This window comes from Lontra canadensis, unplaced genomic scaffold (assembly GCF_010015895.1).
Source record: "Lontra canadensis isolate GAN:19392208 unplaced genomic scaffold, GSC_riverotter_1.0 scaffold30, whole genome shotgun sequence".
Classification (NCBI taxonomy): domain Eukaryota; kingdom Metazoa; phylum Chordata; class Mammalia; order Carnivora; family Mustelidae; genus Lontra; species Lontra canadensis.
Genome location: NW_022631024.1, coordinates 1,229,967 through 1,243,098, shown reverse-complemented (window position 1 = coordinate 1,243,098; position 13,132 = coordinate 1,229,967). Strand labels below are relative to the sequence as shown.

The following is a 13,132-nucleotide window of genomic DNA, read 5'->3' as shown; positions in this document are numbered from 1 at the left end:
GCTCTACTGACTGTGCCAGCCAGACGTCCCTAAATTCTCCTTTAGTTAACGTTATACAGGATTTTAGTCATCTAGATCATAATGTTATTGGTTTGCCTGTGAATACTGGGAATTAATTTGGTGTGAGGCAGAAACTAGAAAACATTTTAAATAGTATTTTACTCTTCCCTCTCCCCTTTAAAAAAAAGATTTATTTATTGAGGGTGTGTGCACACAGAGGGGCAGAGTAAGAGGGAGAGAGAGAACCTTAAGCAGACTCCCCTCCCCCCAGCCCAGCTTGGGCACAACGTGGGGCTCTCATAACCTTGAGATCTTATAACCCTGAGATCTCATAACCCTGAGATCATGACCTCAGCCAAAATCAAGAGTCTGATGCTTAACTGACTGAACGACCCAGGCGCCCCTCCGCCCTCCTTTTAATTAATAAAGGATGATTTAATGAAAATGCTCCGAAAGAATATACACAAAAATGAGAAAAGTTGTTTAATACCTCAGATGGAGGCTGCATTGTGTGGTGGAAAAGTACTGGGCTAGGAATCAGAAGCCCTGGGTTCTAGATCCCTGAGGAACTCACTCCATTCATTCACTCAAATGTATCGTGTACTTACGGAGTGATGGAATTCTGATGAACCCCTATCCTCAAGAAGCCCAGTCTGGAGAAGGGATACATACAAATAATGAAAACCAGTATATGATGTACTGAGATACAGATCTGCACAAGGTTGTGTGGGAGCTGATAAAAAGTCATCAGAAAAGGTAGGGAGGAAAGAAGGTAGGAGAGAGGAATGGGGCCTGCAAGTACATTGTTAGCAGCATGCCTTTAACTTTGATTTTGAAAACCAAAAGACTAAGTTGTAGGTGCCCTACTGCTTCAAAACTGTGACCACTCAGCACAGTCTCATTAACACCTCTACTACCTGTTTGGAGAAAGACTCAACCTGGCTGAAAAGGTCCTCTAATATCTCACTGGTTGCTAGATTTGCTCTCTATAAGGTATAGATTCCCTCCAAATAATTTCTCCTGTTTACTTTTGTAATGCAGGTTTCTATCTCACTATGCTGTACTGCATAAGTTCTCAACCTACAAAAGCAGGTTGTATACAAAAGTCTAAGGCCTTTGTGTAAAGGAAAAGAGGTAGGGTGGACCCTTCTCAACCCTTTCCTTTTCCGCAGGGCTTTGCATTCCTAAGGATGGGCCCCTCCTCTGCTTGGGGATGTTACCTAAAGCTGAAATACCACTCAAAGCCACAGAACTTCAAAAGCATTTCCTTCCCAGCCCCTACTATAAGCTTTCTCTTGGCATAAATGGCTCGTTTTAATATATTAAGTATCAGCCTCTTGATGACTTCTTGTAGCAAACTACAGAGTACTTTTGACTTTCTAAATGGCTTTATTATGCTAAAGTTGCATGTGGGAGGGCCCATATCATCAACCTGCCTTGTCTTCTCCCCTCCCTTTCCCCCAGTCAGGCGGGGCTTGCCAACTCTTTTTTTAAAGTGGGCTCGAACTCATGACCCTGAGATCAAGATCTACATTGCTTCACCGCTGAGCCACCCAGGCACCCCCCTGGCTTGCTAACTTTAAATGACAGAGTTACCTGGGGGGATGCCTGGTCACTGACTTACCTGACATCTTCACTAGTTAAAGTCATCTTGTCATTGTAAACACTTAGAACCTTTATTATTCTCAATTCAAAATTGTGACTATAATCCAAAGAAAAACTGGATTGCAGCTTTTAAGGACTAGTACCTTTTTCCCAAGTAGTGTTTACCATGCCTTATCTCATTCAATCCTCACCAACAACTCCACATTCTAAGGACTATTAGGAAAATGAAGTGGAGGTGTACCTGGCAGGCTCAGTCAGTGAAGTATGGGACTCCTGGTCTCGGGGCTATGAGTTTGAGCCCCATGCTGGGTGGGAAGAGTTCTTAAAAATAAAATCTTTGAAAAGAAAGAAAGAAAGAAAGATGAAGCAGATACTTACATGGGAAACTTACTTTTTATGTCATATACTCCTAAACCACTTGGATTTTTTTCCTATCAATCAGGTCATTTAGAATAAATAATCCCACTTCCTAAAGTAACTTATCCTCTTGGCTTTCAAGCTGTTAGACAAATATGGCCCTGGTCTCCTTTTCAATTTTTTTTTTTTTTTTTTTCCACAGAGAGAGAGATCACAAGTAGGCAGAGAGGCAGGCACAGAGAGAGGGGGAAGCAGGCTCCCCACCAAACAGAGAGCCTGATGCGGGGCTCGATCCCAGGACCATGAGATCACAACCTGAGCCAAAGGCAGAGGCTTTAACCCACTGAGCCACCCAGGTGCCCCTCCTTTTCAATTTTAATCTGCTACTTCCCTAGGTATTCTGTTGTTTTATACTCTTAGCTAACGATCCCACAGAACTCCCTTAACTGATTTAAGTGGTAACACACGAACCAGCCTAGTCTCTAGTATCATGGGATTAAAACTTCTTTCTCTCCCTCAGTGAAGTTGTGTCCTTATCAAGTGTCAGGTAGGTCTGTTCAGAAATCAACTTGTGCCAGTTGTGGTTATTAATGTAGGAATATAATTTAATAAAGTATTACAAAAAAGCAATTAAGTGTGACAAGAGGAAAACAGCAGCAGCTAATACTTGCTACCTGCCAGATGCTGTTCTAAGTGCTTTACATGAACTGACTCCTATAATCTTCACAAGAACCCTAGAAATTAGATAATATCATTGTCCCTATTTTCCAAAGGAGAAAACTGAGCAACATGCCCAAGATCTGTATAAATGGCAAAACAATTTGGCTCCAGAGCTTAAGAATTAAGCTACTATACTACGTGGACTGATAGTTGTTTGTATGAAAACCAAGTTGAAAGCTTTGGAAAGACTAGATAAAGATGAGTCACACAGATACATACAACTACCCAACCCTACCTTGTACGCCAAAGTAGCCATAGATAATACGTCAACAAATGAGCATGGCTGTGTTCCAATACGGCTATTTACAGAAACAGGCAGAAGGCTAGGACAAGGTTTGGCCCTCATGCTGTAGTTCACAGATCCTTGGGGCCCACACCCCACGAAAAGGTTTAAAGACTGGCAAAAAGATGTTTATGCTTTAAGTTAAAATCAAATGTCTAAGGTCTGTGTGTAACTAATAACTGTATGATTCCCTATTTTAACTTACTTTTTTTTAGTTGACCAACTATCGGCCCTAATTGCATCAAATTAGAGGGCAACTCTGGTCTTGTAAGAAATTTGTGCCTTCTCTCCTGTCTCTGTGGTTTTGCCAAAGTCACCCCCTCAACCTGGAGAACCATGGTTCCTCATTTCCATTTGAAATTCCACTCATCTTCAAAGCCCATTATCTAACCCCACACACTCCTCCAAACTAGATATAATCTCTTCTTCCTTTGAAAACCTACAATAATTGATTTCTACTTATGGGACTTACTTTACTGTCTTCTAGTACAATTATTTGTATAGTTCAACTATCCCCACTGTTCAACGATAAGCACTTTGAGGACAACAATGACTTAATCATCTTCCTATTCCAGGCAACACCCTGAACAGTGTCTTACACATAGAAGGTTTTCAGATATTTCTTGAATGGTATTTGACATTCTTCTGTTTTTAGTGACTGGACAGAAAAAACACTACACCAATTCCCCCAAAACTATATTCAATTCATATTGCTAGCATCACACCTATCATGTAACCTGGTTGTAACTTCGAACTTTAATAATTTTTATAGTTTAATATTTACAGTGCATTCATTAGTACAGATCAGTATGGGTGTACCTGGATATAAAAATTATCATCTCTATAGCAAAATTCTGATAATTTAAAAAAAAAAAAGGATTTTATTTATTTATTTGCCACATAGAGGGAGAGAAAGAGTGTGCATGTGCACAAGCAGGGGGAGTGGCAGGCAGAGGAGACAGAGAAGTAGCCGCCCCCCCCCCCCCCCCGGCCCTGCCGCCCTGCCAGTGGATCAGGAAGCCGGATGCGGGGCTCTATCCCAGGACCCTGCGATCATGACCTATGCCAAAGGCAGATGCTTAACCAACTGAGCCACCCAGCGCCCCCCAAATTACTGGTAATTTGAAAGAAATTGTTAAAATTGCCACTTCCTGGTTAATCTTTGGGGAGAGGGGTCAATATATTTTATAAATACACCTAAAAACTGTGTGTTTAAGCAAAACAAACAAACAAAAATGCTTAATTCAAACTTGAGGTCAGGGGTGTGCTTTCCTTACCTCCGTATCCCCAGCAGTACTTAATACATATCTGGGTCTGAACCACTCCTTCTGCAAGGTGTTTAGGGAGCCTGGCCCAAGCTCAGAGTGAGTTAGAAGGCCTGGGATGGGAATTCAGATTTTTAAATTCCTGGTCCAATATTCTCATTCAGGAAGACTGTGACTTTTTATTAAATTTGTTTGAGAAAATTTTTTTCTATTTAAAAAAAAGATTTTATTTATTTATTTGAGAGAGAGAGAGAGAGGGAGAGAGCACACAGTGGAGAGAAGGGCAGGGGGAGGGAATCTCAAGCATACTGCCCTCTGAGCATGGATCCTGATATGGTATCGATTTTATGATCCTGAGATCATGACCTGAGCTGTAATCAAAAGTCAGACGCTTCACTCACTGAGCCACCAAGGTGCCCTGACAGTGGCTTTTTAGATGTACCGAATCCTGCAGTTCAAATAGTGCAAGACTGAGGAAACCTCACCACAATCTTCCCCTTTCTCATACTGCTGATCAGAACTAGTAGCTGTGTTCCCACAGTGGTGACCTGGGCATGCATACTTGCCGTGTCCCAACTGCCAAAAATGCTGATCCAGATTTTACATGCCTGCCTGTCTAAAAAGGCTACTTAAATTCCCTGGATGAAAAACATCCCCAACTCAAGAATTCAGGATTAGAATTCAAATGATCTTTCAGGAATTTTTTTTTTTAAAGCACGATTCAGATGTTTCATTGCTAGAATGACGATGACCAGCACTGGGGAAAGGGGTTAGAAAAAGTGATGTCACTTAGGCAGTTCATTCTCCCTCTCCTGAGAGGTAGCCAAGTTCATACTCTAAACAGAGCTATTGCAAAGGGTTCCAGTTCTAGTGCTTAGATTCCAGTTCCATCACTGTTTTCACACTGTCAGCCTTCATTGCTTTAACCATCTTAATCTATAAAATGGACACAGGAAGCAGACAACAGCCTTGTCTCTTAGTTTAATAGAGGAATCCTTTACTAACAAAAATCAGAGCTACATATACTATTTCTAGCTATTCCACCCCCCTTTTTCTCCCTCCCCTAGAGCTTTAAACAACAGTAAAATTATCTTCAACTAGTTCACAGCTAGTACAGCATTTTGATCTTTCTGGAAGGCAAGAGCCATTGCATGGTTCTCTGGCTCACAGGTGAAAAAAAATCCCAAGAGCATAAATTAAGGAATGGGAATATAGATGAATTCCATTACTCAGTCTAAAAAAGAATAAGAAGCCATTATGGTCAAGAAGGCAGAGTGCTCTGTGACACAGGTGACATCAAGATGAATAAAACTGTTCCTGTCCTTGAGGAGCTTACAATTTAGTACAAGCACAAAAACTGTAATAAAAAACAGAACAAGGGAAGAAGTACAAGAAGTACAAAGTTCTCTAGGAGCTGAATCCTACCAATCATTTCACTTCAATTTCATGCTAACAGACTAAAACACCCAGGTAAGGGACACTTGTTGTCCTAACCTGATCAAGAGAAGCTCTGCATGAACCAACTCCAGTTGAGAGCTATGGAAACGGATGCTACAGTGATACATTACAGGCTTACCCACACATTGGCTAAACCAGGCTTACCTGGAGATGGTTTGAAGAATTATACCAGAAATACTTATATAAGATTACAGAGAAGGTGGAAACTGTAGAAGATAAGTCCCCACCAACTGATGTTGACTTAGGTCTGTGGCAAAACAAAAACAAAACAAAACAAAAAAACCCACAACAACAACTAAGCAAAACCCAGACCAAGACTGGGACTGAGGATTTTCACTTCTAAAGGTTTCTCTCTTCCATCACTCACCCCCAGAATATCCCTGCTCTTCTGCACCTCACCTGGATAGGGAGGGGAATTCTCTCCAAATGTACGCCACAGTTAGCAATAACCACTTTGTAAGGGAGCACAGTACTTAAGAGTTGATAAGGTTCTTTTTCACCCATCAGCTTACTAAGACCTGAATCAAGAGACTAGGGATCCAGCCCCAGTCCGCCCTTTACTCTGTATGACCTCGGACTCGTCCTCCAAGTGCTTATTACTTCCTTTCCCTATTGCAAATTTTGGGATTATGAGGAGACTGGGATTGAATTCGATGACCTCTGAGGTCTAAAAGCTTCCTGACCAGCCGGCACAGAGAAACACTGGAGAAAGAGCCCGCTGAATAAATAGGGACGTCGGCCACAGGGGACAAGCGAGAGGGACGACAGGTCCGTTTTATAGACGGGGAAAGTGAGGCACCGAGCACCCAGCCCCAAGGTCACTCTAGCTATGTCACTGTAGGGGCCCGGCCGAAAGCTCAGCCTCCAGACTGCCAGTCCTGGGCCCTTTCTCCTTTCGCAGAGCGGAGAAGAGTGGCGTGGAGGGTCCTTGTCCCCAGGGAGAAAGGACTGTGCCCATGCCAGGGGTGGGGGACCGACCGTGAGTGCTTACCTTCCAGATCGAGTCTCGCCACCGGAACCTCCCTCTTAGAACCTTAACCCGTCACCACCCCCGCGACTCTTCCGAAGCCCCCTCCACTTCTGCCGGGCTCGACGTGTCCACGACCGCCACCGAGGCCGCTGATTCCCGCCCCTGCCCCGCCCCCTGCCTCGTCGGCCAATCCGTGTGCAGGATTTCGGAGCTCCCGCGGATTTCACCGCCTCTGCAGACTGGTGAAGCCTTACGTCACGGGCGCGCGTGCCCGCGAGGACATCCCATTTGCCTTTCCCCCACCTTCTCCGGAGCCTAGACCCCTCCCCGCTGAGCCACCGTGCGAGAGTTCGTCCTGCCGGAAAGTAGCACGCCGCCGCGGCATTTCACGACGTCGGCGGTGAAAGGCCCGTAAACACTCTTGCTTCCCACCTACGGCTGGGCGAAAGGCGCCGCGATGTTCGGTGCGGGAGACGAAGACGACACCGACTTTCTCTCTCCTAGCGGCGGGTGAGTGGCTGGGAAGTGAAGGACAGAGGGCGTAATGAGAGAACTGGGCAAATGGTTGGTGGGGTCGCAGTCTTATCAGACTTCTTCCCAACTTCCGGGTCCAGACCCCTGCCACATGCCGGTGCTCTACAGGTTTCAGAATCCGGGCAGAGTTCGAATCTGTGCCGTGTCTGTCCACCTCGATTCGGGACCTGGCATGTCCCTTGTCATTCAGTATGGCCCTGGGGTTCGCCTTTTGCTTTGTGGGTCAGTTTCTCCTTCTGTGAAGTGGAGGTGATTACTGATGACGGCATCTGCCTCAGAGTTTTTATAGGAGTGAGTTGGGACCGATATGAGACTTACTATTCCCCGTGGACAAAGCAGTGACACTTCAGAATTGGGCCTTGTGGGTCAGCTCCAGCATCCTTCAAGGCCCAGTCCGATGTCACCTTTTGGGGCTTTCCCTTCTCTCACAGACCCAGGCAGAATGCATTGCTTTCTCTTCCTTATTCCCACAGCTAGGCTGATTACCTCTATCCTTGCAACACCTAATTTATTAGATTATGAAACCTGACGGAACAGAGAACCGCTTTTGCTGTTCATCTGTGTCTAGCTCTTAGCACAGTACGTCATGTGTGCTCCAGAAGTGCCTGTTGAATGAATGATAGCTGTGGAATTGCACTTCAAAGCTTAAAACCAATGTAAGACTGCAGTCGCTATCCCCTGCCCCCAGTCGTTATATATACCAGCCTGGGGTGCAAGACTTCAGGAGGCAGGGTCTTGTGTTTTCCCATAATCAGTTTAGCCTTTTCCCTCATGTTGTGTCAGTAGACAGCTTGACTCTTTTGAAAGTGAGCTGCCAGTCCTGATCCTTGCAGAGCCCTTTCTTTGAACACATGTTTAAGAGATTTAAGAATGTACAGAAGAACGATGAATACACCAGCCTACACTCCTCATCTTACTGCTAAGAGGTTACAAAAATGATTAAACTACTGTGCCTGTTCTCAAGTCGCTTCTGTTGGAGAGTTCAGTACAAGAATGATCATAAAATGACATTGTCTTTCTTTTGGCGTTGAATAGGATCTTTTGACTTGCACTGTGACTGGCTGTATATTACCTACCCTTAAGTCCTTTTTTCACCCTTATCACCCTGTCCACCCCTGCTCTCACTTCAGGTGGTCTGCATCCACTGAGTTCTGCTTTGGGTTCTTTCAGTTGCTCAGTTATTTTAGAGTTAAGTTATGCTTTTTCTCCTTTTACCTCATTGCACCCAAAACACTCACTAAAATTTCCACATAGTCCAGCCTGCTGCTGTTGACTGTGTAGTCACCTTTTTGATTTAGGCTTAATTCACCTATTAAAAAAAATTTAATGAGCTAACAAATAGATTCAAGTGAAAAATAAAGAGATGAACCCAATTTAAAATGAGCAAAAAATCTGAATAGATATTTCTCCAAAGAAGATGTACAAATTGCCAGTAAGTACATAAGAAGATGCCCAACATCATTAGTTATTAGGGAAATTCAAATAAAAGCCAAAGAGGTGCCATCTCACATGCACTAGAATGGCTGTTATCAAAAAGACAGGAATGGGGGCTTCTAGGTGGCTCCGTGGGTTGAAGCCTCTGCCTTCAGCTCAGGTCATGATCCCAGGGTCCTGGGATCCAGCCCTGCATCAGGCTCTCTGCTCAGCAGGGAGCCTGCTTCTCCCTCTCTCTCTGCCTGCCTCTCTGCCTACTTGTGATCTCTGTCAAATAAATGAATAAAATATTTTTTTTTTAAAAGACAGTAATGTGCTGGTAAGGATATAGAGAAATCAGAACCAAATACAGGCAGAACTCACTGTATGATGGTGAGTTACTGCAAATATGGCCATGCAAGCTGAAACTACAGAGCAAGCTTAACAGTCAGTGGGAAAGATTATAATTGTTTCATGGTCTTTAAAAATTTTGGTTGAAACAAACTGTTGCCATCTTGAGAATTAGTATTTTATTTCTGTTTTTAAAAACATCAAGAGGGGTGCCTGGGTGGCTCAGTCAGTTAAGCACCTACCTTCAGCTCACGTCCTGATCTCTAGGTCCTGGAATCGAGCCCTTTGTTAGGCTTCCTGCTCAGGAGGAAGTCTGTTTCTCCCTCTACCTCTGCACCCCTGCCCCGGCTCCTGTGTACACGTGGTCTCTCTCTCTCTCTAATAATAAAAATAAAATCTTTCTAAAAAAACCTGTCAAGGGAAGAAGTCAAGAGTGCTTGCCTTCTCTTTTTACAACTTATAATACCAAGTGAGCATTTACATATACTTTGGCAAATACACCAAGGTGTAGAAGAGTGAGCATTTGTTCTATACCTTGCTGCCACGCAGGCGCCCCTATAAGAGATACTGTAAATTCACATTCTTCCCTAGGTGAAAATACTGAGAGAAGTCTGTAAATGAATGTGAAAGCTCCCAACTTTTTTTTTTTTTAAGATTTTATTTATTTATTTGACAGATATCACAAATAGGCAGAAAGGCAGGCAAGGGTGGGGGAGCAGGCTCCCTGCTGAGCAGAGAACCTGACGTGGGGCTCGACCCCAGGACCCCGGGATCATGACCTGAGCCGAAGGCCGAGCCCTTAACTCACTGAGCCACCCAGGTGTTCCAAAGCTCCCAACTTTTATGCAACAAGCAGTCTGCAACTGACTGAAAATGACAGAGTAGATAACACTGTCATGTGTTCTTTTCTAGATTCCTGGCCTGAGATAGTTCTTGGTGGCTCAGCTCTCCTGCTTTTCTAAGCAGGCCCATCAAGGACATGAGATATTTTAGTTCTAGGTGTTTAACTGTGTTCCTAGGATGCCTGGATTGCTCAGTTCGTTAAGCTCCTGCATTTGGCTCAGGTCATGATCCCAGAGTCCTGGATCAAGTTCCACGTTGGGCTCCCAGCTCTCCCGGGAGTCTGCTTCTACCTCTGCCCCTCCCCCCACTTGTTCTCTCTCTCTTTTTCTCTCTCTCTCTATCTCTCTCTGTTTCTCAAATAAATAAAATCTTTATTCAAAACTGTGCTCCTAAACACAGACCGCAGCTAATTGAATGATAGAAGGCTTAGTAAACAAAGTTGTACAGATCACTTATTTTTGTTCCCAGTAATAACCAGAGAAACCAAATCAAATTTAAGATTGAGAATATTGAAAGTTTTACCAACCGTCCCTGATTCAGCTATTCCTTCTTTGTTTTTTCCTAAGGAAGTAGAACATATGACAGTAAGTATTGCAGCTGCTTTCAACTTCCTCTTACAACTGTAGTTTGCTGTAAATATGCTTGCTTATTAATTTTCAAGTGTTTTGATTCCATTTAGGATATTCAAGCCTGGTAGAAGTGGGAATATTAGTGCCTGAGATGGCTGTTGAGATGATTGGTAATCTGTGTTCCAAGTTTCCAGGCCTTTTCAAATCCGTGTTTACCCTTCCAGATGCTCTTTTCCTACCATCATGACTTTGAAGTGAAGAAATAACGTGAATGTCCGCTAAATGTATGGCACTTCATTTCAGCTAATAGCATTTTATAGTTGCAGGACAGTTGTGCATTGATTGATCATGCTTTCTCCCTTACAGGAGTAATCTGAGTTCAAGGGACATTTCAAGGTAATAGGATATGTGCACATGTATATAAAACATGTATTGTGTCCTTACTCTGTGCCAGGTACCATGCCAAATAATAAATACATATTATCATATTTACTTTTCCCTATTAGTTTATTAGGTAGTTTTTACTATCATACCCATTTTGTACCTGGGAAATTAAGAGTCAGAGAGGTAAGTGGTTCAGGGTCATACAGCTAAAAAGTGAAAGAGCCTGGATTTGAAATCAGGCAAGCAGATTTCCGCTACATTGTCATGTGTCCATTATTATTATTGTAGAAGTAGATGTTTGATGCCATAGTTTATAAAAGAAATACTTTAACAGCAGAAAGAATGCCTGTTTTTTAAAAATACACGAATATAGTATAACTTCTATGTTTTACCTTTTTTTTTTTTTTTTAAGATTATTTATTTTACAGAGAGAAAGAGAGCACAGACGGGGGAGTGGCAGGGAGAGGGAGAAGCGGGCCTCCCACTGAACGGGGAACCTGACCTGGGGTTTGATCCCAGGATGCTGGGATCATGACCTGAGCCAAAGGCAGACGCCTAACTGACTGAGCCACCCAGGTGCCCGTGTGTTACCATTTTTGATGAGAAAAGAAAAGGAGTATAAAGCTAAGGTTAGGTAAAGACTTTGGCAACTAAATGTATTGGCTAACATTATTTTTTTAATGAATTAATGCCATAATGACTTTTCCTGTGAATTATAAACATAGAGACTCAAGTCCAGAGTTGGCAAGCCCATTCTTGGTAACATAGAGAAATGTGTGCATTTGAGAATACTTTAGAAATGGAAAAAATAATAATTTACAAGAAAGTTATGCCTGTAAGTCTATAGAGTTCATTTAAAAATATTAATAGAAAATATCCTGGAGGGTACCTGGGTGACAGAGTCAGCTAAGCATCTGCCTTCGGCTCGGGTGCTGAGTCCCACCTCAGACTCCCTGCTCAGTGGGAACCTGCTTCTCCTTCTCCCTTTGCCCGCTCCCTTTTCATGCACACCCACATGTGTGCACGCTCGCTCTCTCTCTCTCTCTCTCTCTCTCTCAAAAATAAAAAAAAATAAATAAATCTAAAAAAAAAAAAAAAAAGAAAGGAAAGCGAAAGGATCTGAAAGATAATTGGATTGACCTGACTTTTGGATTGATTTTGCAGTCATCACTGGCTGGCCTTTAGAGCATCTATGGAAACATAGTTTACATATGACATTTTGATTTTTCCCTTAAAAAAAAAAACATAGCAGCAAAATAAAAACAGCAAATCCAAGACTCATATCCATACTGAAACTAACAAGGACATTCTTTCCTTATCAATTATCTTTGTATAAATTAGTATATCTTAACTAAGTTAGATTCTAAGTTTTGTAAATTTTTCACTGTGCTAAAGGTATTGCCCACCTCTCCCAGAATCTTTTTTTTTTTTAATTTTTAAATTTTTTTAAAAGATTTTTATTTATTTGACAGAGCTAGAGATCACAAGTAGGCAGAGAGGCAGGCAGAGAGAAAGCGGGGGAAGCAGGCTCCTTGCCGAGCAGAGAGCCTGATGGGGTTTGATCCCAGGACCCTGAGATCATGACCTGAGCCGAAGGCAGAGGCTTAACCCACTGAGCCACCTAGGCGCCCCTTCTTATTTTTTTTTTTAATATTTTATTTAGGGGCACCTGGGTGGCTCAGTGGGTTAAAAGCCTCTGCCTTCAGCTCAGGTCATCATCCCAGGGTCCTGGGATCGAGCCCTGCATCGGGCTCTCTGCTCCGCGGGGAGCCTGCTTCCTCCTCTCTCTCTCTGCCTACTTCTGATCTCTGTCAAATAAATAAATAAATAATCTTTAAAAAAATATTTTATTTATTTATCTGAGAGAGAGAGATATCATGAGCAGGGGGAAGGGGTAGAGGGAGAAGCAGACTCCCTGCCAAGCAGGGAACCTGGTATGGGACTTGATCCCAGGACCCTGGGATCACGACCTAAACCGAAGGCAGATGCTTAACCAACTGAGGCACCCAAGTGTCAGAATCTTATTCTTTTAGGGAATCTGCCCAGGCCTCAGTTAAAGGAGAGATCTTGGTTTCCTCTTAATTTTATTAGCATTTGTTCAGTCTTATGTAGGACAGCACTGCTCTCTACACTTGCAATCTCACTTAACCTCTTAGTTCTTTTAGGGGAGGCATTGTTGACCCCATGTACAGGAAACTTAAAGGAAATTTATAAAACACTACCTTGAGAAAACAGGGTAATAGTTTCAAATCATATTCAATTTATTTTGCAAAATGTTAGTATGTATTATTATACATTAAAATTATTGGGGGGGAATAGGCCTCCAAAAGTTATGAAGTTTCAGTATGTTTTTAAAGGTGTTTTTTTGTTTTGTTTTGTT

General features: G+C 42.8%; 2 protein-coding genes across 7 annotated transcripts in view; one reads left to right on the top strand and one right to left on the bottom strand.

Annotated features, from left to right (window-relative positions):
• SLC31A1 (solute carrier family 31 member 1) overlaps nt 1-6,841 on the bottom strand; it is a 39,655-nt gene extending 32,814 nt beyond the window's left edge. For 2 of the 3 annotated variants that reach the window (XM_032865640.1, XM_032865639.1), the window contains exons 1-2: nt 6,680-6,824; nt 5,833-5,935 (exon numbers count right to left, since the gene is read on the bottom strand). The gene's annotated coding sequence lies outside the window, so the exon portion shown is untranslated. Of the gene's footprint in view, nt 1-5,832; nt 5,936-6,679 lie in introns of all 3 variants that reach the window. The other variant, XM_032865638.1, reaches the window with a different exon arrangement.
• A 196-nt stretch (nt 6,842-7,037) lies between these two features.
• The window catches only part of FKBP15 (FKBP prolyl isomerase 15), a 53,521-nt gene continuing 47,426 nt past the window's right edge, over nt 7,038-13,132 (top strand). For all 4 annotated transcript variants that reach the window (XM_032865633.1, XM_032865632.1, XM_032865631.1 and 1 more), the window contains exon 1: nt 7,038-7,168. In XM_032865633.1, coding sequence (XP_032721524.1) covers nt 7,116-7,168 — 53 coding nt within the window. In that variant the 5' untranslated portion in view covers nt 7,038-7,115. The remainder of the gene's footprint in view (nt 7,169-13,132) is intronic.